The sequence below is a fragment of the Sebastes umbrosus genome, chromosome 24 (assembly GCF_015220745.1).
Source record: "Sebastes umbrosus isolate fSebUmb1 chromosome 24, fSebUmb1.pri, whole genome shotgun sequence".
NCBI classification, from domain to species: Eukaryota; Metazoa; Chordata; class Actinopteri; order Perciformes; family Sebastidae; genus Sebastes; species Sebastes umbrosus.
This window is the reverse complement of record NC_051292.1, coordinates 13,214,226-13,241,075: the sequence shown is the minus strand read 5'-3', so window position 1 is coordinate 13,241,075 and position 26,850 is coordinate 13,214,226. Positions and strand designations below refer to the sequence as shown.

Below are 26,850 nucleotides of genomic sequence, written 5' to 3'. Positions count from 1 at the left end.
GAAGCCTCGCACAGCGTCTGAAGACCAGCCTGGGAGACCACTGAGGGACTACTGAGGTTGCTCACCAGTGTTATCGCAGCTCAGTGAGCTGCCCCAAGTAGATCTACCTGCAGACTCTCAGTGGCTACAGTTAGGCTTAGGGAAAGCTGTATAATATATACAGTACATTGCATCTTATTTCCAGAAAGCCTTCAAAGAGTGGTTTAGTTCTGCACAGGACTGCAGAGATAGACATGCTTGCTGTCACTATGTAAACTATTGTTGCTCAAGAAACTGCTCCAATGTTGCTCTTAAAGCCACGTCTCGTTTGCTGTTTCTAATCATGGCAAATACACAGCGTGAATCCTGATTATAAAAAATACTTTGATATTCTATTGGATCAATGGGCCAAGACTTATTTAAGTGGTTAATTTGTTTGTGTGAATAAAGGAGTCTGAGTGGAGACAGTGGTGTAGGGAGTGAATGAGAGTGTAGCAGAGCTACGAAGAAATTTAGATATGAAAATGGATGTCTGCCTCAGAACGCTGGACCAGGACCCCAACGCCCAAGAGATCACTTTGGATAGCAGATCCACTTAAGAGAAGGTTTTGATCCAGAAAAAGGGCATCTCCTAAAGGGATAGTTCAGGTGTTTTGAAGTGGGGTTGTATGAGCTACTTATCCATAGTCAGTGTATTACCTTCAGTAGATGGTGGTTGACACGCCCCCAGTTGGGAGAAACGTACTTTAGACACCTAAAACAAAGGCCCACCTAAAAAAAACAACGGCCATTTAAGTGTACGCTGTATTTACAATATGTTCAGCGCTTTATCTTGCCATCAGACATCCCTTTCCGATGGGGAACTGAAAGTGAAACTTATCATTGCTCTCTCCAAAGCCTCCAGTCTCTGTTGACAAAAACATTAGAGATACATTTCACTTTCAGCTCGGTTCGCCATCGGAAAATATTCTGAATATAGCGAACAATTAAACTGATATTATTTTTTTTGGGTGAGCCTTAGGTGGCTAAAATAAGCTTTGCAGTACATTGATTTTCTCCCGTGCTGGTACTCCTGTCTGCTTCTCCAAACTGGGGGCGCGCCGACCGTCATCTACTGTAGGTGATACACTGACTATGGAGAAGGACCTCATATAACCCCACTTCAAAAACAGCCCAAACTATCCCTTTAAGTCTTGTAGCCTATAGTTATAAGGAACCATAACGTCAACACACAACCCTCTCATTTTTAAGTATTTAATTTAGACCTTGTGGTCCTTAACTCCCAGTGCATCACAAGTGTTCTGAATGGTAGATGCACGGGTTCTAGGAAGTCACCAAAAATGGGATCAATCCCTTCACTCAGACATCGGCTCTCTATTTGCCTTCTGAATGTGACATGAGACACAACCTGTGTACCTGTTGTTAGTAAAACTGCTGTATTACTGTAGGCTAATGCCAAATAGTGCCAAAAGGTGGTGCCTCCTTTTATTGGGATGTACTGAGAGTTGAGTTGAAAGTTGAGTGGAGAGTTGTGCACTCACACACACACACACACACACACAGTTCTATCGCAGTGAGGCTGCCAGGCAATGTATGGCTCATTGAAAATACTGGGGGCTTCACTTGCACTTTCTCAGATACACTTGACATATTTAGAAATCTAAAGCGTTTGTACCAATTTAATTATGAATATGCTGTCGAATGTTGCATTACCATGTAACAAAAATCCGGAGGAGACACTCCCAGCCGCAAAATATTAAAACAAGTCGTATATGGTGAATGATTTATCTTTGTAAAGTTGAAGCAACAGTGGCATTGAACTATGTCACCTCCTATTACCTCTGGAGGTCAGTGTCAATAAACCAGTCATGGTTAGTACTACTCAGTTGTTGTACTAACCAGTTTTGACAAGTTAATCTTGGCTTATGCTCTACTACTTTGATTTTGACCATACTTTTCATTCATCTATCTCTCACAAGTCCCCCACATTTGTGCGCACAGTTCACTGTAACACATTTACACCTTAATATCCTTTTTCCCCCAAAATTAGCACAAGCTGCAAAAATGTAAAAATATAAGTGCAGCAGACATATTAATCCAGAAACATCAGATCTAATAGGAAAACCCTGACATGGAACACATTAACGCACAATGAACTCTTTAACTTTAGGTACATTTAGCTGACAATTAGGGCAAATTAATCACACATTTTAATCAAGTATTTAATACTCTTATCAACATGGAAGTGGGCAAATATGCTGCTTTATGCAAACGTATGTATATATTTATTATTGGAAATCAATTAACAACACAAAACAATGACAGATATTGTCCCGAAACCCTCACAGGTACTGCATTTAGCATACAAAATATGCTCAAATCATAACATGGCAAACTCAACAGCTGTCAGTGTGTCAGTGTGCTGACTTTACAGACATGCCCACTTTATGATAATCACATGCAGTTTGGGGCAAGGTCAAGGGGAGACTCGTGGGTACCCATAGAACCCATTTTCATTCACATATCTGGAGGTCAGAGGTCAAGGGACCCCAGTTTTGGAGCGTTATTTAGTGTTCTTCCCGACAAGCTATTATGGTATTTGTATACCAATGGATTCCTTAGGTTTTTCTAGTTTCATAGGATCTTCACTTTAGCTTTAAAACTGAGCCTGCAACTACCTAAAATTGCAAGTTGCGTTAATGTGTTAAAGAAATTAGTGGCGTTAAAATGATTTTGTGTAAATGCGTTAAATTTGACAGCCCTACTGATAATACTTTTACTTCAGTAAGGTTTTGAATACAGGAGTTTTACTTGCAGTGGAGCATTTTCATGGTGTGGTATTGGTATACTGTAGTAAAAGCAAAGGATCTGAAAACAGATTGCACTCACACCATTTGCTCTAAATGTTAAATGCATGAAGTTTATAGATGGTAATGTTTTAAAGCCCCAGTCAGCTTATAATAACATCATTGGTCTAAGCTTGTTATCTTAACCACTGTGTATGTGTGTGTGTGTGTGTGTCAGGCTCAGACAGAGGAATCCAGATGATGACCTAGTTCCTGTGGTGATGAGAGACACCATTAGCTTCCTTTCAGAGCAAGGTGACTCTTTTCTTGTTGTGATAGAAATACAAACATAATGCACTACTCAACTTTAACTGTAGATCGCCTCAGTGAATCGTTCTCTCATTAAGAACCGCCTTGTTGTTCTTCACTGTGTGTGTCAGGTTTGGAGATTGAAGGCATCTTCAGACGATCTGCCAACGTGACTCTGGTGAAGGAGGTCCAGCTCAGATACAATTCGGGTAGGATCAACATGCCTGTTTAACCAGTCGATTGAGCTTATGCGTTTAAGCACAAGGAAGCGCTCCAACTCCGTTGTTTTGTCTTTTTACTTCCTGTCTACACAGGAAGTGGGAAAGCGTCATGTTGTAAAAGATTGCTGCTTGTGTTCACCTTGCGCCTACATGTGTGTGTTTTGTAGGTGAGACGGTGAATTTCAGAGAGATAGAAGACGTCCACTTGGCTGCTGTGATTCTGAAGACATTCCTGAGGGAACTACCGGAGCCTCTGCTGACCTTCCAGCTCTACAACGACATTGTCAACTTCACCTGTATGTTCAAACATTCAGCACTATTTTCCGTTTCATTATCAGAACAACACAAAACAATGACAGATATTGATCCAGAAACCCTCACAGGTACTGCATTTAGCATAAAACAATATGCTCACATCATAACATGGCAAACTGCAGCCCAACAGGCAACAACAGCTGTCAGTGTGTCAGTGTGCTGACTTGACTATGACTTGCCCCAAACTGCATGTGATTATCATAAAGTGGGCATGTCTGTAAAGGGGAGACTCGTGGGTACCCATAGAACCCATTTTCACCCCTTTGAAAATGGCCATGGCAGTTTTTCCTCACCAAAATTTAGCGTAAGTTTAGAGAGTTGTTTAACCTCCTTCGCGACAAGCTATTATAACACGGTTGGTACCGATGGATTCCTTAGATTTTGCAGTTTCATAAGATACCAGTATCTTCACTCTAGCTTTTAAAACTGAGACTCTACAACCTCTGAAAGATCGATTGTGTAAATGCGTTAAAGAAATTAGTGGCGTTAAAGCGAATTTGCGTTATTATCGTGTTAACTTTGACTTATATTTGAAAACACTTGAAATCTGATTGCTGACCTGCCGTTTATTATGCAGATTTACAGTAACCAAGTTACCACAGTGTATGCAAATGCGTCTGAATTCCTGTGTAGCCTGATTTCTTATTTGTGGACATGTAAATGTACTGATTGACATCTACATCCTGAATGAGCTCTAATGATCAGTGGTGTTTGTGTTTGGTGTGTGCCAGCTGTATCCAGTGACAGCCAGGGGGAAATTATGAAGGCACTGGTAGAGTCGCTGCCAGAAGAAAACTATGCATCACTGCGATACCTCGTCACATTCCTGGCACAGGTACAGCTGATAGACTACACTTCCCACTAATTACCTTCCAGAACTTTTATATCATTACCAATAGTAACCTGTCTGTGTGTGTGTTTAGGTATCAGCCAACAGTGAAGTGAATAAGATGACCAACAGTAACCTGGCTGTGGTGTTTGGTCCTAATCTGCTCTGGGGGCGGGACAACGCCATGTCACTCAGCGCCATCGGGCCAATCAACAACTTCACCAGAGCCCTGCTGGACCAGCAGCATCTGGTCTTTACCTAAACCCTACCCCTTCATCCTGCAGTCTCTCTTCCAGTAAGAAGCACCATTTCCCATCTCATTTTGTCCCCCACCAGTCCTTACATTGTGATTGGCCCATTAGCAGTGTCTTGTTGGACTGCTGCTAGCTTCTAGCCCGCATTTCCAAACCAGGCATGTGGGTGGAAATGGTACATACATTAGACTGCAGCCACATAACCCTCAATAAACAATAGCACAAAATTCAACAGCTAATACGTTGTTGACTAACCATCCACTCACACTGGGTCACTTTGACTATGTTGGTTCCAGTGTGAATGCATGGTTAGTCTCACACAACCACTGGCTGCAGTTCGGTCACATAGTACATTTCTGACTCTTCCGCCACCCCATTACACCCAACCAACCTTTCAAAACTTCCAGTCCTAAGTGCATGTGTTTATACCTGTCTCAGGCTGTCATCCTTTATCTCTGTAGGGAGATTAATAGCAGTTAGACGTGCCCAGTCATGCTCTGTATTCCTGTGCTGTGCTGTTGTCAGTCTGTCTCTCTGCTGTTTTCTATGTAGTGCCAAAAAACTGCATAATCAACGATAACACAGTGCAGTTATCAAACGTCCCCTCTAGGATTATGATCCCAAACTTAAAGAGAGGAGAGATGAAGAGAATGGAGGTGTGAAAGTCTCAGGTTAAATTACAAATGGTGAACTTGGTACCAAATGTTGTGGACAATCTTTAAATGCTGTAACTATAGTAACCAGGAGAAACCGAGCTGTGTGATTCCACCAGCAGGTCATTAATTGTTAGAACCCAAACACAGCTGTGCATGTGGATGAAATGAGTGCTGGACCTGGACCTGGACCTGGACCTGGACCTGGACCTGGACCTGGACTGATTTCAGACTGAGGAGCTCTGTAATATACTGTACTATATCCTAATAGTGACTGATATTTATGATTCTTTATGGCTCTCTCATTACTAAAGGCCTATTTGACTTTAACATTGTATTAATAATATAATCTCTGTATTTCCACACTTTTTCCCATCACATTATAATTGTCTTAAGCACTTTTTTACACCATTTTTTTTTTAATGGTATGGGATAATAATATTTAGTAATACAAAAACAGAAGTACTAAGACACAAGCCGTTCAGCACGTCATTACCAGGAGTTTTTAAATAGTGTGCAGGGCTTTTATTTACCTTAATGGCAGAGAGAACCAGGTCTTTATTTTGAATTTAATGCAACACTTCCTCCATGTTTTCCTGCAGGTCTTTTAATCTGTCACAATTACTGGTAAAGAAAACTTGGACTTGTGTTATGAAATAGTGTGCAGCTAATCAACTCTTCATTTTCCTGCCAACAGATACACGTTTAATCAATGTTTGAGCAGGAGAGGAATGTGTTTGTCAGTGCAGAGCAACACACAAACAAGTAATGACTTGTTCAGGACGTGAAACAAAGTTTAAGACTTTGACTTGACTTCGGACTTGTCAGTTTCGACTTAACTAAAACCTCAAAGTCAAGACTTGGGACTATTTACTGCACAAGTGTGTGTAAATGTAGCTTAAGGTAGTGGTTCCTAACTCTCCAGCTGGGACCCTGCACGGTGTCTAACCATCACTGCTATCCAAAATTGTGTTTATTGTTTCAGGCTTATCTCAAATCTCAGATAAACCACCTTTGATGAGGGTTCATCTGGTTATTTTAAGGGGCCAAAAGGGGTTGGGAACTAGTGGCTTATGGTACAGTCGTGATACACAGGACAGCTGTCTGAGCACCTAGTAGGCCAGTGCTGGTGGAAGGTCCGACCCAATTTAGGTACATCATCAGTCCACACTAACAGCAGCCTAGGGTTTAAGTTTGGCTAAAAGAGTAGAGCTGTGTAAATAGAATCAGCTCAGTTTCCTGCATTTTCCAACATGTCGGACTGTTCTTTTATTATAATTAATCTTGTATTTCTGCAGTTATCATTGTCTGTACTCTGTGGTGCATCCTCAAGCTTTATTTTGGTCTTTCGTTCAGTTCCCAAAGCCTTAATTTAAAGAACCTTTTTCTCATTTTCTGCCATCTGATCTGTCTCGGCTCATCTAAAGCATTCTATGAAAAATGAAAAAAAAAATACTTTGCAGCTCAGTGTGCTTTTGACCTATAGTTGTTAACAGGTATGATATGTTATACTGTACGTGACTTTGGTTGGAAGTCACAGGAACAAAACCGAGTTAGCTGTTTGACCTTTGTGACCATTATCAGTTGTGTCTCTCTCTTCCTGTAGTCGTGCAGTTTATGTAAAAGACTCCTGGCCAAACTGTGCTATTGAATCTTTTATTTTTGTAAATGGCCAAAATACTAGCAGTAGTTAAATATTAGTGTACTTAGTATGATGTGACTGAAAAGCACCAAAAGATCAGTGATTTTAGTTTGACTGAAGCTGAAAGCAAGAAAAAAAAATCTCAAATGTTTACCTGTTGTAATTCCCAGTCCTGTCAATACCATGGTATGGTATGGCATGGTATGGCATGGCATGGTATGGCATTGACAGGACTGTTAGTGTATATGTGGGTGTGTGTACTTGTGTGTTTTTTGTGCTAACTCAGCTGGACCCAGCACATTTGAATAGACAGAATATGTCTGTTGGTGTTTAAATATATAGTATAGCTGTATAACTAGGGCTTGTGTCAGTTTATATATATATATATATATATATATATATATATATATATATATTAGTGTGTGTGTATTATTGTTGTCAGGTGAAAACATGTTAACTCCAATTTTTTATTATTCGACATGATGAAAAAAATAATTAAGGTTGACAAAAAGCAACAAAATATACGACGGCGTATTAGGGCCACATTGAGGAAAAAAAATAATCTGAGATTTCGAGAATAAAGTCGTAATATTACGAATTAAAAGTCATAGGTTTACGAGAAAAAAAAGTTGTAATATTATGAGAACAAAGTCAGAAGTTTACGGGAAAAAAGTGTTAGTATTATGGGAATAAAGTCAGAATATTATAAATGAGGAACGTGGAGCATCTTGTGAAGTTCTACTTTAGTTTAGGTTTCACAAATAACCAAATACTTCATCTTTTGGCACATCAGCACCACATTATCATCAGTATCAGGACCTGGAGAAGATTGTGAAAGAAACTGCGTTTATTCTGAAGAAAGAGTCACACGGACCTGCTGGGGAAACTGACTTTAAATTACTCTTTTTCTCGTAAAGTTATGACTTTATTCTCTGATTTTTTTCCCTCAATGTGGTCCTAATACTCCGTCGTAAAAAGAAGATGAAACCAAGGCAGTTTTTCTTAGCTTATGAAAAATTGACATCTTGGTGTCACAACAACAAGTTTTTCATTTGACAACAGCAATATGTATGTGTGTGCGCATGCTTGTGCCTTATTTGTTTCTCCCAAATGATCATGTGATTGGCCATCAAAGTGCCAGTGTGCCCGTTCTGCCATAGATTATAACGATGCGAGGTGAGTTCAACAAAGCTTTGGTGTTACACGGTGGTCAAAACAGGCTGAAGGTGCCTTGAACAGAAAACACATAGGGGACAATGGAGCTCCTGTGCAAACTCCTAGGCTCGTTGAACACAGCTCTAACTGTAATGGATGATCACAGGCTTGAGAAATGTAACCTCATAAATATGAAATCCTTATCTACAGAAGAGGAAAACTTTCTGTCTTTAAAGCTAGGGTTGGTAATCTTAAAAAACAGCAAGAGTACGCTAGATTTAAAAAAAAAAAAAAATGATCCAACCGTAAAAACCCAGCCCAGTGTTGCCAACTGTTTTCCAATGAAAGTAGCTAAATCTTTCTCTGTTGGAGAAATGATTTGGTTTCCAGTCTGACTTATTGACAGTGATCTTATTTTCTTAACAATGTTTTTTTTCATCCATTACTTTTGATATGTTGTGGATGTTAATCTTGTGTATGTATGATTATAATGGTAATATAATGTAATATCAATGTATGCGATCAATAAACAAATGGTAAAGCTCATGTTTTACAGTTGTTTCCCTCTCACTCGCTCTCTTCTTTACCATCTCCTCCAGGAGATAAATTAATGGAAAGCAGCCGATGCTGGAGGTTTGCGGGCTTCTAACAGGTCCGAACAACGGGAGTGCACAACTATACTATGACTATTTTTATTTTTTTTACATATTATACTATGACTATTTAAATTTTTTTGACATACTATAATATGACTTTTTATTTTTTTGACATACTATAATATGCTGCAGTGAGGACTCAACCTTAGTACATGGGGCACCTGTTCTACCAGGTGACCTAACCCAATTTACTACACTGACTTTTTTTCAATTTTGTCCACATACTATGACTTTTTTTTAACATACTATACAATTACTTTTTTTCGACATACTATAATATGACTTTATTTTTTTCGACATGCTATACTATGACTTTATTTGAACCCTCCCGCTCCCTACACACCCACAGTCACAGATGAACTCAGCTGATTTCCTGTAAATGGAGAGAGGAGGAGCCACACTGACCATGTCATCCAGGCTCATGAGAACAAGGTCTGTGGAAAGAGGCTAGATCACGCGTCATATCTTTGATGCTTTAACGCATGCGCAGTAGAATCTGCTCTGCACGACCGCAGCTTCAGTTACACTGCGCATGCGTTATACCCGACACCAAGACCAGTGACCCAGCCTCCTTTCTACAGGCCTTGATGAGAACAGGGAGGGGACCATGAAAGCATTTAGTTTGTTATTCCAGACTCCATTTTGAGACAGCGACACAGAGGTGTGACGACTGAAAACTGAAGCAGGGTGAGTGTTAATCCAACATTTTATTATTTTACTGTCAAAGTGTCTGAGTCAGTTTCTCTCTGTGTGTGTGTGTGAGAGAGAGTGTGATAGAGAGGTTGTGTGTTGTGTGATCTCAGTCTGTGTTGATAGAGAGAGGTTGTGTGTTACCTCCTGTTCTCTCAGTCTTGTCTGTTACTCTTGTACAAACTTGTTTCCTGTTCACAGTCAGTGTTAATGTTTAACCTCTCAGACTGACTTCAGATCAGAAGATGATTGACTGTGTGGAGGAAGAGGAGGACAGAGCAGAGTCTCTAGTCTCTGGCTGTCTGTCTATGAAGAGAGACTGGTCCAGAATGACTCCTCCAGACTCCAGTAAAGACCCTCGACCCTCAGACACAAAGTAAGAGACTGTTTGTACTGTAAGCTGACCTGATGGATGATGATGCATTGAGGATGAACACTAAATGTTCTGCTAACAGATTTATATTCCTGATGCAGAACTATTAGTGCAGATACTGTTTCAAACTAAGATGGATCTTAGTCTGGGTTTTAGAGCCACAAACTACTGATTGTATTTCTGTAACAAAACACCTGAGAACCTCCATTTCACAATTTACACTTCAAGAAAATATTCATATTTCTGCCTGAACGTTGAAGTCGCTGTAAAGATTTACAACTATTCAAAATGTGAAAGAATGTGCTTCAAATGTGTAATTCATTTTCTCACATTAGTCCTCAAAATACTGTGTTGGTTTGACTTCTCCTAAAATCAGCTGTTATGACAGCTTCTTTGAAGTGGGGTTGTACGTATACTCCCGTGTTCTGGGAAGTAAAATGACTGCTTTTGTGAATGGAGTCTGGTGGCTTTGAAGAGAGCGATATAACAGCTTCAGTTCCCCGTCAGAAAGGGCTGTCTGATGGAGAGGTAAAGCAGCTGTGGACGGGAGCAGCAGAAAAACGTATTTTAGCCACCTAAAAACAAAGAAATATATATATATATTTGTTTAGGTGTACACTATATTTAGAATATTTTCTCTGCTTTACCTCGCCATCAGACAGCCCTTTCTGACGGGAACTGAAGCCGTTATATCACTGTCTTCAAAGCCACCAGACTCCATTCACAAAACCAGTCATTTCCCTCTCAGAACACAGGAGTAGCTGGTCTACTGCTGCATCCATCGGTTAGTTAGTTTGTGTTATTGTGTGACTTTCTGATCTGAACTAACGTGGCGTCCACAGCAGTACATCGCTTAGCTTCCTGATGATACTCCTGTCTGCTTCTCCTGACTGGGAGCACGCAGACCACCATCTAAGTTACTGTATTAATACACTGACTATAAGGATGTATATATACTGTACATGTAGCAGTGTCATCATGTAGAAACCTACGTCAGGTCACGTGGGAGAAAGTTTTTAGAAGGTCTTGAAGGGAAAACAGCATTTTGACTCTAAAACATACGTACGTAGAGTTCAGATTTGAATACATAAGGAACACCACTGGGAAGATACAGAATGATATAAAACAAAGTAATGCCATGCCAATGCCATGATTTAGTTGATTGTGTGTTTGTATATTACATTTCTACTAAAATGTATTTACTAAGTGAAGTTTAACACACTGTTGGTGACACAAAGAGAATGAATTAGTGCATTCTTCCTCTTCGTATCTGTGACAGCTGTCAGTCACCCAGAACAGCTGTAATCTAAGAGGACTAATACAAACTTTAAACCACATTATTGACAGTAGCAGTAGTTTGTGTATTTAGAAACTGAAATGTCTTTGTCATCAGAGAGTTTATCAAGGATTCATGTGATGTGAATCAAATCATCTTGGTGTTTGCAGAGTTCAGTCCAGACAGAGAGCAGAGTCTCCAGTACCCAGCTGTCTGTCTATGAAGAGTGACTGGTCCATGTCGGAACCTCCATTCTTCAGTAATGAACCTGGACCCTCAGACACAAAGTAAGAGACTGTTTCTACTGTGCACTGACCTGATGGATGATGATGCATTGAGGATGAAGACTAAATGTTCTGCTAACAGATTTATATTCCTGATGCAGAACTATTAGTGCAGATACTGTTTCAAACTAAGATGGATCTTAGTCTGGGTTTTAGAGCCACAAACTACTGATTGTATTTCTGTAACAAAACACCTGAGAACCTCCATTTAACAATTTACACTTCAAGAAAATATTCATATTTCTGCCTGAACGTTGAAGTCGCTGTAAAGATTTACAACTATTCAAAATGTGAAAGAATGTGATTCAAATGTGTAATTCATTTTCTCACATTAGTCCCCAAAATACTGTGTTGGTTTGACTTCTCCTAAAATCAGCTGTTATGACAGCTTCTTTGAAGTGGGGTTGTACGTATACTCCCGTGTTCTGGGAAGTAAAATGACTGCTTTTGTGAATGGAGTCTGGTGGCTTTGAAGAGAGCGATATAACAGCTTCAGTTCCCCGTCAGAAAGGGCTGTCTGATGGAGAGGTAAAGCAGCTGTGGACGGGAGCTTTACCTCGAGAATAGAGAGGTCATGATAGACCAGAGCAATAGAGAGGTCATGATAGACCAGAGCAATAGAGAGGTCATGATAGATCAGAGCAATAGAGAGGTCATGATAGACCAGAGCAATAGAAACCACGTAGTTATATCACTCTCTTCAGAGCCACCAGACTTCATTCACAAAAGCAGTAATTTCCCTCTCAGAACACAGGAGTTGCTGCTCTACTGCTGCATCCATCGGTTAGTTAGTTTGTGTTATTGTGTGACTTTCTGATCCAAACTAACGCGAGTTGAATGTTTGAGTTTGTTCTTTAACTAACTACTGATGTAGAATATGGTGAAGGGAATTTAAGCTCACTTACTAAAGATTCAGAGCTTGCAGTTGAAAGTTTTGGATCATTAGTAAGTGGACCTTTGACCTTAGATTTTCTCCACCATATGTTGTTCCTTAAGGTCAAGAACAAACATCCCTGGGCAGTAGTGATGTTAAAGTTATCTGCTCATACTAAAAGGGGCAGTAATGTAAATTTGGACCACTTCTCTTTTTAGAATATTTGAATTCATGCCTTCATTTGATAGTTGACAGTAGAAAGTGACAGAAAACAGAATGACATAAAAATAAATGTAAACCATCTGGATTTGAACCAGAGACACCACTGTTACATACTGTGTGTCTTAGACTGCTGGTCTACCACACTATTTAGACCACTTCTAACCTCAGTTCAAACCTAACTAACTCAAGCTAAGCTGCCCAAAGTGACCGTGAGACTGTTAAGAACATGATCAGCTCTCTTTAATGGAGGACTTTCACTGTGAAGTAGCTGTAGAAAGTGTTGAACCTACAAAATAAAACAGGAAACAAACTACAACCAAAACCCAAGACCATGACAGTACCCCCCTTTCTCAAGGGACGGATCCCAGACGTCCCTAAAACAGAGTCTATGAACTCCATCAGGGTGGGTGGAGGGAGTCCGGAGGAGGGATTAAGGGGCTAGCGGCCGGGCGCTGAACAGGGACGGGGCAGGAAAACTCAGGCGTACGACCCGGGGACAGGACAGACAGGAGAAACTGATCAGGAGGGCGACCCCTCTGGAGGACGACCCCTCTGAAACCCAACGTGCAACAACAGCTGTCAGTGTGCTGACTTGACTATGACATGTGATTATCATAAAGTGGGCATGTCTGTAAAGGGCAGACTCGTGGGTACCCATAGAACCCATTTACATTCACATATCTGGAGGTCAGAGCGTTCTTCCAGACAAGCTAGCATGACATGGTTGGTAACGATGGATTCTTTAGGTTTTCTATAGTTTCACATGTTACCAGTATCTTCACTCTAGCTTTAAAACTGAGCCGCTACAACCTCTGAAAGACAGAATATCGTCCGTCGGATTGTAAAGAGGTTAATAAGACAGCCAGATAGTAAAATTCAGCTCATTAGTGTTTATGAAAGCAGGAGAGTTGAAATAAAAGGAACACTGTCATCACAGACTGAATGCTGAATTCAAACAGAAAAGTAACAACACTTTAACTGTTCCCTGTGACCATCTGAGCTTTGAGACAGTGTCGGCCAATCAACAAAGCCTTTTAGTTATAAAGACATGTCTTCACAGGAAGAGGAGTGATGTCTCTGTGGAGGAGCAGCTGTCCTGCTGTGCTGTGTACTTGGACCAGTCTGCTTCATCAGGAGACTCCTCCTGTCCCCAGTGTGGACAAAGATCCAGAACCAGAGCTGGACTGCAGCCAGCCGGTCAGACCAGCACTGTACAAAGTAAGACTCTACATCTGTCTGCTGACGTCTCCATGTCTGAAAACACTACTTGTTCTTTTAATATATAAAAATTCATAAAAGTCCCACCAGGTCCTGCGAGGACACTAGGGGACGCCCTGCTCTACTCAACTGGCTGTTCAAGCCATAGACATATATACATACACCAACGTTGGCGTACGATCCAGAGGTCAATGAGGAAACTCCGACACTCAGACGACCAATCGTGTAACTTCATCACTCAGTGACAGACTTTTAGGGTTGTAGGGCTGGCCGTCTGCGGTCCAGCCAAAAAGACAGAGAAAACAAGAGAGACATAAATAAATAACCCTCAAATACTCAACATGATTTACTGTGGAGACGGACGCTCTTAGTTTCACTTTCCTCCTCTGCATTTCATTCATTACATCCAACGTGCAGTAAATGTCGTCACAGTGAGATTAAACCTAATGTTTATTATTTTCCAGCGTGTTTTTTAGATGAAACGGACGACACACTGAACGGCAGACTGCAGAGTGTGTTTACTGCTGCGACCACCAACAGCTCTCGTCACATGTCATGTTGCTTTTTCATACATCAGAGGACTAATTTGCTGAATCTTCACAGGTCTTTAGACCGTAGTGGAAACAGACAACAGTGGACTGAAGGAACCTTTTAGTTCCTTAAAAGTAGTAGGACTAAAAAGTCCCAGGAACTTTTGGTGGAAACCCGGCTTTTGTTATTGATGCTGTTCAATAAAAACATGTCCACACAACGAGATATGAACATATTCTGCATTATTTGATGAGTGGATCAGTTTTAAATATTACAGTGAGGAAGGAACAGCCACAGTGAGCTGTTTAGATGAAGAGCTGCAGACGGACAGCTGAGGCTCCGCCTCCTCTGCTGTCAATCAAACATGTACACCGACTGAGAGAAAAAGGAGCATTTCTGATGCTTCCACTAAAACTAGACTGTTTAACCTTTACTGCTTTTTTATTTACTTTATATTGATCACTTCAATATTGGCAATGAAAATAATAATCACATTTTCTTTATTTTTTATCTTTTGTCCTTCTCTTTCAGCAGATAGAGGTCTGCAGGAGGTTGTAGATGAACATAAGATCAGTCTGAGGAGGAGATGTGAATGTGTGACTGAAGGAACTGATGAAACAGGAAGTGGAACCCTCCTCAACAGGATCTACACTGAGCTCTACATCACAGAGGGACAGAGTGAAGAGGTTAATACCCAACATGAGGTGAGGCAGCTTGAGACAGCTTCCAAGAAGAACACCCTCCATGACGCTCCAATCAAGTGCCAGGACATCTTTAAAGCCTTACCTGACCAACAGGGACACATCAGAGTCGTTCTGACGAACGGCGTCGCTGGCGTTGGAAAAACCTTCTCAGTGCAGAAGTTCACTCTGGACTGGGCAGAGGGCTTGGAGAACCAAGATGTCAGTCTGGTGGTTCTGCTCTCGTTCAGGGAGCTGAACTTGATCAGAGATGAGCAGTACAGTCTTCTCATGCTGCTCCATGTTTTCCATCCAACATTACAGAAGGTCACAGCAGAGAAGCTCGCTGTCTGTAAAGTTCTGTTCATCTTTGACGGCCTGGATGAAAGCAGACTTTCACTGGATTTCAAGAACAGTGAGGTTGTGTCTGATGTCACCCAGAAGTCATCAGTCAACGTGCTGTTGACAAACCTCATCCAGGGGAATCTGCTTCCCTCAGCTCTCGTCTGGATAACTTCCCGACCTGCAGCGGCCAATCAGATCCCTCCTGCATGTGTTGACAGGGTAACAGAAGTACGAGGCTTCACTGACGCCCAGAAGGAGGAGTACTTCAGGAGGAGAGTCAGTGATGAAGAGCTGTCCAGCAGAATCATCTCACACATCAAGACATCCAGGAGCCTCCACATCATGTGTCTAATCCCAGTCTTCTGCTGGATCACTGCTACAGTTCTGGACCACATGTTGACTACAGACCAGAGAGGAGAGCTGCCCAAGACCCTGACTGACATGTACTCACACTTCCTGTTGGTTCAGACAAAGAAGAAGAAGCAGAAGTACGGTGAGGGACATGAGACGAGTCCACAGGAGCTGACGGAGGCTGACGGGGAAGTTCTTCTGAAGCTGGGGAGGCTGGCGTTTGAACATCTGGAGAAAGGAAACATCATGTTCTACCAAGAAGACCTGGAGCGGTGTGGTCTGGATGTCACAGAGGCCTCGGTGTACTCAGGAGTTTGTACAGAGATCTTCAAAAGAGAGTGTGTGATCTTCCAGAAAACAGTCTACTGCTTTGTTCACCTGAGCATTCAGGAGTTTCTGGCTGCAGTCTACATGTTCCACTGTTACACAAACAGCAACACAGAGGTACTGAAGGACTTCCTGGGAAAAATATATGTTCATTCAACCCTGGATGTCTTCCTGAAGAGAGCCATGGAGAAATCCCTGAGGAGTAAAAATGGCCACCTGGACCTGTTTGTTCGCTTCCTTCATGGCCTCTCTCTGGAGTCCAACCAGAGACTCTTAGGAGGTCTGCTGGGTCAGACAGACAACAGTCCAGAAATCATCCAGAGAGCCATCAACAACCTGAAGGAGATGAACAGATATGATACCAAAACCTCTCCTGACAGAAGCATCAACATCTTCCACTGTCTGACGGAGATGAACGACCACTCGGTACATCAGGACATCCAAGAGTTCCTGAAGTCAGAGAACAGATCAGAGAAGGAACTCTCTGTGATCCACTGCTCAGCTCTGGCCTACATGCTGCAGATGTCAGAGGAGGTTCTGGATGAGTTGGACCTGCAGAAGTACAACACAACAGACGAGGGACGACGGAGACTGATTCCAGCTGTGAGGAACTGCAGAAAAGCTGTGTAAGTCCAGATGTGATTAACTTTATAGATCAGTGTAGATTACTAGTTTAGTTCTTCAAATATACACACTATAAATTATTCTTAAAATATAATATTCTTATAAATGTTCCACGTGTTTATTACATAAATATGTATTTGTATTTTGTCACAGATGTTCTTGAGCTGTTTCAAATGTTGAGTTCAAAATGTTTCAGTAGTTTGTGTTTCTAGCTGTCAAGTTAATGAACACTTATTCTATTTATTTCTAATAATTGTTACATTTGACAGTTTTTTCTTATTTATGTTTTGGGGTGATGGAGACGACATGTGAACCTGGTAAAACAAATGAAAAAAACAAAAGATCAGCTGTCTGGTGGAGTGCTGGGTCTAACCGGTGTAACGGCAGCAACAGAACGTTTGCTGATCCGGCGGGGAGTCGGGGCGGTCCTGGGATCAGAGTCCTGGTGCTGGGGTTTGCTTTCAATAGGCCTTGCACCACATTACACCTTACCTCGTGTGTTTTTGGGCTCATCTCTTTCGTTGGCTTCAAATCCAAACTGTTGCCATGTTGCTGCAGTTTTAGTTTTCTTTGAGACCAGCTCTGCCATGTCTCGTCTCGTCACCCCAAAAAACACATGAACTTCCTAGTAAACAAACCTCTTCTTGTTTATACACCAACATTATATCATAATATTACGTTAATCACGTTGTCATATTGCTTATTAGTAATGCAATACAGGCTGGATTTAGCACTGTGACTCTGTCGGCACAGGTTGTTGATGTCGGCTACTTTTTAATTTGCCAGAACGTGTCGTTAGCATAAAATCAAACCGGTTTAAGCTCGTACACCGGACCGGACCGGACCGGCAAAACCGAAAACCGACCCAACTCTAGCATTAGCCACCGTAAACTACTGGTCATACGAGACAAAGATAGTCGTTGTAAAACCCCTGAGTGTGTTGAATCGAGCAATGGTGCATTTTATTGCTAATGAATTCAAGTTGTGTTCCATCATCTTGTTTTGAAGTCTTTCCTTTTATTCTGTTACTCACAGAAGGAAACTCTGGTGTTTCTCTCTCTTGTTGCTGTAGAGAAGAGTAGTAACAGGAAATACACAGCTTCCACCAATAACAGCAGTCTGATGAATATATAACAGCAGAATGGTAGAATTCAGACTTTTTAAGAGATCTTATACAAACCAAAGATCAATGTTATGTTTTTAATGCTGATACACTGATATCATCTTTCTGATGTCATTATGTTGTAAATAATGCAACCTCATTGGTTCATTCATTGTGTTTGTGAGCTGAATACGTTTGATGCTCAGAAAAGAGTGTTAATGACAAAACGCCATGCAGTCATCAAAATATCTAGTTATATGAATGTTTAATTATGTACAGGTCTAATATTATAGTGATTTGTTTAATTTTCCCATTTATGGACGTGAACCTGAAAGCAGCAGGTAGCTAGCAAAGAGAGGTCATCTTTATCAACTGTATTATTATTACTTATTCACTGAGTTTTAAAAATGCTTTTCTAATCAAGAAGGCCTCATGCTAACTTTGTGGAGACAGACCTGGGATCAGATCACACTGACAGACTGGACATTAGGGAAGCCTCAATGTAACTACATGTTCTCTCTCTTCATCTGCAAGATTAAAGAAAAACAAAGATTAAAAGTCTGCAGGTTTGAGAGAGAGTGATGAGAATTATTGTTTCATGTCAAACAGTGAGATAAGATTAGCTGAACCACTGATGTGAGGAGTAAATGTTGATTAAAGAAGTATATATCAAACTGTTTAGTCATCAAATGCATGAAGTAAATATAAACTGTCCTCTTTCATAATAACATATTTTGTAATTTTTGTGTCATCACAGACTTTCTGACTGTGACCTCTCAGATACTCACTGTGAAGTTGTGGCCTCAGCTCTGAAGTCCAACCCCTCCCATCTGAGAGAGCTGGACCTGAGTAACAACATCTTCCTGCAGGATTCAGGAGTGAAACCGCTTTTCGCTGGACTGAAGAGTCCAAACTGTAGACTGGAGACTCTGAGGTCAGTTCACTGACTGTAGTTTATGTAGTTTGTACACACACTCTCTACACACTGGCTCTGCTCCAGATGGCTCTAGAGAGGGACATTCACGTTTTCACGTCGGCCACCGTAGCTCTCCAACACGCTTGGCACACAGGAGAGGCTTCAGTTGGTTGTAATCTCCTCACCTCACCACTAGATACCTCCAGATCCTACACACTGGACCTTTAACCACAGACCTTATTTCAGCCATCTAACTAAAAACCCATTGACTTCCAGACGAGGGAACAGGAAGTGCTAAAATGCTAATTCATTTCTGGGTTTTAGGACTCATTCCTGTAGCGCTCTATTTGAACATGTCTAAAGGTGCAGCACTCTTCAACAAACACGTATTGCACCAACTTAAAGGCACACAAGTGATGATTATGAATGACACCATCTAATCAGAGGTCTCTATGGTTCTAAGTTATTCCCACGTTCTTTTTGACAGCAGATCTAACTGTGATCTGTTTTCATGTCAGCATTGTCTAATTATTTGAAGCAAAAACCAAATAAATATTCTGCATCTGAAACCTCTTTGCAGGTTCATATTTTGTTCAAGTCTATCTGAATACAATACTCACATGTTCATATGTACATTCAAAGAGTTATTGATGTCTGTCATCATTCCTTCTGTCTGTGAAGCAACCCCCGTATAACCTGAGTGTTACGAGATGAGGACTAAATCCACAGTCTTGTTCTGTGTAAAATGACCTGTAAAGTTGATCTTAAACTAATCAGAGGCTTCAGCAGTCTGAGTTAGATGTATTAGGGCTGGGTGACTTGGAGAAAATTAAATATCATATTTTTTTGTGTAAATGACCAATAATAGAACAGCTAGAACAGTCTGGTAAGTTCAGAGAATGACATCACTTTACTGTAATGTAGCCTTTAAAACCAGGAAGAGATGACACTTACAACACAACACGATATTACTAGGGCTGTCAATCCATTCAAATATTTAATCACGATTAATCGCAAATTATTCACAATTTTTGTATCTGTTCTAAATGAACCTTAAAGGGAGATCTGTCAAGTATTTAATATTCTTATCAACATGGGAGTGGACAAATATGATTTATGTAAATGTATGTATATATTTATTATTGTAAATCAATTAAGAACACAAAACAATGACAGATATTGTCCAGAAACCCTCACAGGTACTGCATTTAGCATAAAACAATATGCTCCAATCATAACATGGCAAACTGCAGCCCAACAGGCAACAACAGCTGTCAGTGTGTCAGTGTGCTGACTTGACTATGACTTGCCCCAAACTGCATGTGATTATCATAAAGTGGGCATGTCTGTAAAGGGGAGACTCGTGGGTACCCATAGAACCCATTTACATTCACATATCTGGAGGTCAGAGGTCAAGAGACCCCTTTGAAGATGCCCATGACAGTTTTTCCTCGCCAAACTTTAGAGTAAGTTTGGAGCGTTATTTAACCTCCTTCCCGACGAGCTAGTTTGACATGGTTGGTACCGATGGATTCATCAGGTTTTCCAGTTTCCTATGATACCAGTATCTTCACTCTAGCTTTAAAACTGAGCCGCTATAACCTCCGGAAGATCGATTGCATTAATGCGTTAAAGAAAATAGTGGCGTTAAAACGATTAACTTTGACAACCCTAGATATTAGGATATCCAAAATCAAAGACGATATCTAGTCTCATATCACGATATGGATATAATATGGATATATTGCCCAGCCTTAGTATGTATCCAGTCAGTATGTTGTGTTTGACAGTTTCCTTGTTGAGCTGCAGGAGGAATAGTAACTCAAAGAGGGAATTTGGTACTAAACAGTGTGTAACTTTGATTTGTCGACTCAGACTGCTGAATCTTCATATTAGTTTCACTTGAACTTGTGAAGTCATTTCTTACAGTGTAGTTGTGTTATGAAGGGACCACTTCACAGGAGGAATGATTACTGCCACCAATAACTCTTTTAATGTACATATGACATGTGGCTGTTGTTTACAGACACACTTGAACAAATGTGGACCTTTCCTGTAAATGACATAAACCTGCTAGGCTAGCAGATACAGTGAGAAGAAGGCCATGTAATAAATGAAGTAATGAAGTCCAACAAGTCTGATTTGATATTGATCCTCTAATTCCAGACTTGACTGAGATCAGCAGCATGTTATTGATGTGTGTTGACATGAATAGGTGTATGAATGTTGTGGTGACATTTGGATGATGTCTGTAGAAGGCTGACATTATGATGATCCACAATAACACAATGACAAAGTCACTCTACTCATTTTAGGGAAAAGATCATTGATTAGGACATAGTGATGTTGAGCTACACATTTAAAACCTGAACACATCTGACTGGATTATAAAGTGATTTTTATCTTCATCATTTATTCTTTATTCAGATTGATGAGCTGCGGTTTGTCAGAGATCAGCTGTGCTTCTCTGGCCTCAGCTCTGAAGTCCAACCCCTCCCATCTGAGAGAGCTGGAGCTGAGTCACAACGAGCTGCAGGATTCAGGAGTGAAGGTCCTGTGTGGTTTTCTGGAGAGTCCACACTGTAGACTGGAGACTCTGAGGTCAGTTCACTGACTCTCTGTTACTATTAGAGATCTTATATGTTGAATTAACAATTGAACCTGATTTATGTACAAACATAACTTACATCCATAAAGTTATTAATGTCCTTTTCTTCATATTTTCATGTTTCTTGAACTAAATCTAGTCTGCAGTCACAAAAGACTTGTGTTTCTTAAAGAAAGTGTAGAAAATGTCCACTGTTAGTTGTTAAAGTAAATGAATGTTTATCATTGTTGGTAAATGGTCACATCTGGATACAGAAGATCCTCTCAACTAATATTCAGGGTTCCTACGCAGTATGGAGAAGTATGGAATTTGATTTTAGTCATTTCCAGGTCTGGATGAGTATGGAAAAAAGAAAAGAGAGAATGGAAAAACATGTCTGTTTCCAGACTGTTGCCCCTATTCTGCTTTCTAAGATATCAAATTCAGAATTTCTAAAAATAAATAGATCATACAAGCAGAGTGTTTTTCATGGTGTTTAGAGCAGCCGGTGCAGCCACAATGTTTACTACTGTGTGAGAGAGCGCGGGCCAGAGAGAGCTTGATGTCGTTGAAAGCAGCACAGGAAGTAGGCTCTGACTGAACGCACACTCCTACAGAGCTGCCTCTACGCCTGTACGTCACAGCCAGGGCCGGCACCTCCATAGAGGCCGACTAGGCAACCGCCTAGGGCGGCACTTTGGCAGCCAAATATGGGCCAACTATTCATCATGAGCAACATAACAATAATAATATAATAATAAAAAGTAACCGGTAACTGCAGGCAGACGGCACAGAGCAGAACGCTGCCTGTCAGACTGGGACAATCTAATACTTTACATATTGAGGGGGGGGGACGAGCGGCCCCTCCTAATTTGGACTGATCCTCGTTCTGGCTGAAATCTGATTGGCTCAGTCATTTACATCATGAACGTGATGAACTGTGACCAGTGTTCCAGCTGGCCGGTCTTGTTTTGATTCAGTGATGACGTGCTGATACAAACTGAGGAGGTGTCATCCACGATGAAGAGTCTTGAAGGTCTTCATCATCATCATCATCACATTCTCTTTATACCACTAAAACTCTATTAGTGGTAAAATTACTAACCCACAATGTTTCGTCTCGCGCCCTCCGGCCGCTCACATAAGACACCTCTCCGTCTCAAAGTCCTGGGATGGGTTTGTGTCCCAGTCTGTCCCTGGTGCTAATAGAGGGGCGGCATCATTGTGATTCACCTAGAGCAGGATGTTTGACAGCAGAACGTCGTCCAGCTTTCTCTGTAGGACTGTAGACTGAACGGCCACGATGAGTAAAGTGTTCTGAGGGCTGGCTTGATGATCCCAAACACAAAGCCTGGTTGGTTAACAATTACAAATGGAAAAGAGAGCTGGATGCAAACTTTGAGGAAAATGGTTTGACATCTCAACCATGGTGGGGGGGGGGGGGGGGGCTGTAGTCTTGTAACAGCGTCCTCTGAACCCCGAGTCACAAAGTCAAATATGGTCTGAAAAATCTACAGAGAAGTCTGGAAAAGTCTGGAATGTAAAATGTAAAATGTGTAGGAACCCTGAATATTTGTTCTGAATTGATCAAGTTTACTTCATGAAGTAGAAATATTTCTCTGGTTTCTGATTGTTTCAACATGTTCCACAAATAATGTCTGATCATCGATATTGATCCTTCAGCACACACACATAGATGAACACCGAGATCAGCAGCATGTTATTGATGTGTGTTGACATGAACAGGTGTATGAATGTTGTGGTGACATTTGGATGATGTCTGTAGAAGGCTGACATTATGATGATCCACAATAACACAATGACAAAGTCACTCTACTCATTTTAGGGAAAAGATCATTGATTAGGACATAGTGATGTTGAGCTACACATTTAAAACCTGAACACATCTGATTGGATTATAAAGTGATTTTTATCTTCATCATTTATTCTTTATTCAGATTGAGGAGCTGCAGTTTGTCAGAGATCAGCTGTGCTTCTCTGGCCTCAGCTCTGAAGTCCAACCCCTCCCATCTGAGAGAGCTGGATCTGAGTGACAACACAAACCTGCAGGATTCAGGAGTGAAGCTGCTTTCCGCTGGACTGAAGAGTCCAAACTGTAGACTGGAGACTCTGAGGTCAGTTCACTGACTGTAGTTTATGTAGTTTGTACACACACTCTCTACACACTGGCTCTGCTCCAGATGGCTCTAGAGAGGGACTTTCACGTTTTCACGTCGGCCACCGTAGCTCTCCAACACGCTTGGCACACAGGAGAGGCTTCAGTTGGTTGTAATCTCCTCACCTCACCACTAGATACCTCCAGATCCTACACACTGGACCTTTAACCACAGACCTTATTTCAGCCATCTAACTAAAAACCCATTGACTTCCAGACGAGGGAACAGGAAGTGCTAAAATGCTAATTCATTTCTGGGTTTTAGGACTCATTCCTGTAGCGCTCTATTTGAACATGTCTAAAGGTGCAGCACTCTTCAACAAACACGTATTGCACCAACTTAAAGGCACATAAGTGATGATTATGAACGACACCATCTAATCAGAGGTCTCTATGGTTCTAAGTTATTCCCACGTTCTTTTTGACAGCAGATCTAACTGTGATCTGTTTTCATGTCAGCATTGTCTAATTATTTGAAGCAAAAACCAAATAAATATTCTGCATCAGAAACCTCTTTGCAGGTCCATATTTTGTTCAAGTCTATCTGAATACAATACTCACATGTTCATATGTACATTCAAAGAGTTATTGATGTCTGTCATCATTCCTTCTGTCTGTGAAGCAACCCCCGTATAACCTGAGTGTTACGAGATGAGGACTAAATCCACAGTCTTGTTCTGTGTAAAATGACCTGTAAAGTTGATCTTAAACTAATCAGAGGCTTCAGCAGTCTGAGTTAGATGTATTAGGGCTGGGTGACTTGGAGAAAATCAAATATCATAATATTTTTTTGTGTAAATGACCAATAATAGAACAGCTAGAACAGTCTGGTAAGTTCAGAGAATGACATCACTTTACTGTAATGTAGCCTTTAAAACCAGGAAGAGATGACACTTACAACACAACACGATATTACTAGGGCTGTCAATCCATTCAAATATTTAATCACGATTAATCGCAAATTATTCACAATTTTTGTATCTGTTCTAAATGAACCTTAAAGGGAGATCTGTCAAGTATTTAATATTCTTATCAACATGGGAGTGGACAAATATGATTTATGTAAATGTATGTATATATTTATTATTGTAAATCAATTAAGAACACAAAACAATGACAGATATTGTCCAGAAACCCTCACAGGTACTGCATTTAGCATAAAACAATATGCTCCAATCAGAACATGGCAAACTGCAGCCCAACAGGCAACAACAGCTGTCAGTGTGTCAGTGTGCTGACTTGACTATGACTTGCCCCAAACTGCATGTGAAACGATTAACTTTGACAACCCTAGATATTAGGATATCCAAAATTTAAGACGATATCTAGTCTCATATCAAGATATGGATATAATATGGATATATTGCCCAGCCTTAGTATGTATCCAGTCAGCATGTTGTGTTTGACAGTTTCCTTGTTGAGCTGCAGGAGGAATAGTAACTCAAAGAGGGAATTTGGTACTAAACAGTGTGTAACTTTGATTTGTCGACTCAGACTGCTGAATCTTCATATTAGTTTCACTTGAACTTGTGAAGTCATTTCTTACAGTGTAGTTGTGTTATGAAGGGACCACTTCACAGGAGGAATGATTACTGCCACCAATAACTCTTTTAATGTACATATGACATGTGGCTGTTGTTTACAGACACACTTGAACAAATGTGGACCTTTCCTGTAAATGACATAAACCTGCTAGGCTAGCAGATACAGTGAGAAGAAGGCCATGTAATAAATGAAGTAATGAAGTCCAACAAGTCTGATTTGATATTGATCCTCTAATTCCAGACTTGACTGAGATCAGCAGCATGTTATTGATGTGTGTTGACATGAACAGGTGTATGAATGTTGTGGTGACATTTGGATGATGTCTGTAGAAGGCTGACATTATGATGATCCACAATAACACAATGACAAAGTCACTCTACTCATTTTAGGGAAAAGATCATTGATTAGGACATAGTGATGTTGAGCTACACATTTAAAACCTGAACACATCTGACTGGATTATAAAGTGATTTTTATCTTCATCATTTATTCTTTATTCAGATTGAGGGACTGCAGGTTGTCAGAGATCAGCTGTGCTTCTCTGGCCTCAGCTCTGAAGTCCAACCCCTCCCATCTGAGAGAGCTGGATCTGAGTGACAACACCTACCTGAAGGATTCAGGAGTGAAGGTCCTGTGTGGTTTTCTGGAGAGTCCACACTGTAGACTGGAGACTCTGAGGTCAGTTCACTGACTCTCTGTTACTATTAGAGATCTTATATGTTGAATTAACAATTGAACCTGATTTATGTACAAACATAACTTACATCCATAAAGTTGTTAATGTCCTTTTCTTCATATTTTCATGTCTCTTGAACTAAATCTAGTCTGCAGTCACAAAAGACTTGTGTTTCTTAAAGAAAGTGTAGAAAATGTCCACTGTTAGTTGTTAAAGTAAATGAATGTTTATCATTGTTGGTAAATGGTCACATCTGGATACAGAAGATCCTCTCAACTAATATTCAGGGTTCCTACGCAGTATGGAGAAGTATGGAATTTGATTTTAGTAATTTCCAGGTCTGGATGAGTATGGAAAAAAGAAAAGAGAGAATGGAAAAACATGTCTGTTTCCAGACTGTTGCCCCTATTCTGCTTTCTAAGATATCAAATTCAGAATTTCTAAAAATAAATAGATCATACAAGCAGAGTGTTTTTCATGGTGTTTAGAGCAGCCGGTGCAGCCACAATGTTTACTACTGTGTGAGAGAGCGCGGGCCAGAGAGAGCTTGATGTCGTTGAAAGCAGCACAGGAAGTAGGCTCTGACTGAACGCACACTCCTACAGAGCTGCCTCTACGCCTGTACGTCACAGCCAGGGCCGGCGCCTCCATAGAGGCCAACTAGGCAACCGCCTAGGGCGGCACTTTGGCAGCCAAATATGGGCCAACTATTCATCATGAGCAACATAACAATAATAATATAATAATAAAAAGTAACCGGTAACTGCAGGCAGACGGCACAGAGCAGAACGCTGCCTGTCAGACTGGGACAATCTAATACTTTACATATTGAGGGGGGGGGACGAGCGGCCCCTCCTAATTTGGACTGATCCTCGTTCTGGCTGAAATCTGATTGGCTCAGTCATTTACATCATGAACGTGATGAACTGTGAACAGTGTTCCAGCTGGCCGGTCTTGTTTTGATTCAGTGATGACGTGCTGATACAAACTGAGGAGGTGTCATCCACGATGAAGAGTCTTGAAGGTCTTCATCATCATCATCATCATCGCATTCTCTTTATACCACTAAAACTCTATTAGTGGTAAAATTACTAACCCACAATGTTTCGTCTCGCGCCCTCCAGCCACTCACATAAGACACCTCTCCGTCTCAAAGTCCTGGGATGGGTTTGTGTCCCAGTCTGTCCCTGGTGCTAATAGAGGGGCGGCATCATTGTGATTCACCTAGAGCAGGATGTTTGACAGCAGAACGTC

The 26,850-nt window shown here is 40.9% G+C and overlaps 3 protein-coding genes across 7 annotated transcripts in view; all 3 read left to right on the top strand.

Moving 5' to 3' along the window:
* Positions 1 to 26,850, top strand: part of LOC119483833 — a 233,425-nt gene that overhangs the window by 99,812 nt on the left and 106,763 nt on the right. The gene's annotated exons all lie outside the window — the stretch shown is intronic.
* Positions 1 to 26,850, top strand: part of LOC119483763 (NACHT, LRR and PYD domains-containing protein 12-like) — a 542,841-nt gene that overhangs the window by 420,600 nt on the left and 95,391 nt on the right. The window lies entirely within an intron of this gene.
* Positions 2,982 to 7,129, top strand: LOC119483834 (rho GTPase-activating protein 1-like). Of its 3 annotated transcripts, none has more exons than XM_037762341.1 (6): positions 2,982 to 3,080; positions 3,206 to 3,283; positions 3,463 to 3,591; positions 4,342 to 4,445; positions 4,534 to 4,734; positions 5,304 to 7,129. In XM_037762341.1, the coding sequence occupies exons 1-5, from the start codon at positions 3,047 to 3,049 to the stop codon at positions 4,699 to 4,701; spliced, it is 513 nt and encodes a 170-aa protein (XP_037618269.1). In that variant the 5' UTR covers positions 2,982 to 3,046; the 3' UTR covers positions 4,702 to 4,734; positions 5,304 to 7,129. The 3 variants fall into 3 exon arrangements, with proteins under 3 accessions (XP_037618269.1, XP_037618268.1, XP_037618267.1); XM_037762340.1 differs by having other exon boundaries at positions 5,219 to 6,818; XM_037762339.1 differs by having other exon boundaries at positions 3,006 to 3,080; positions 4,534 to 5,391.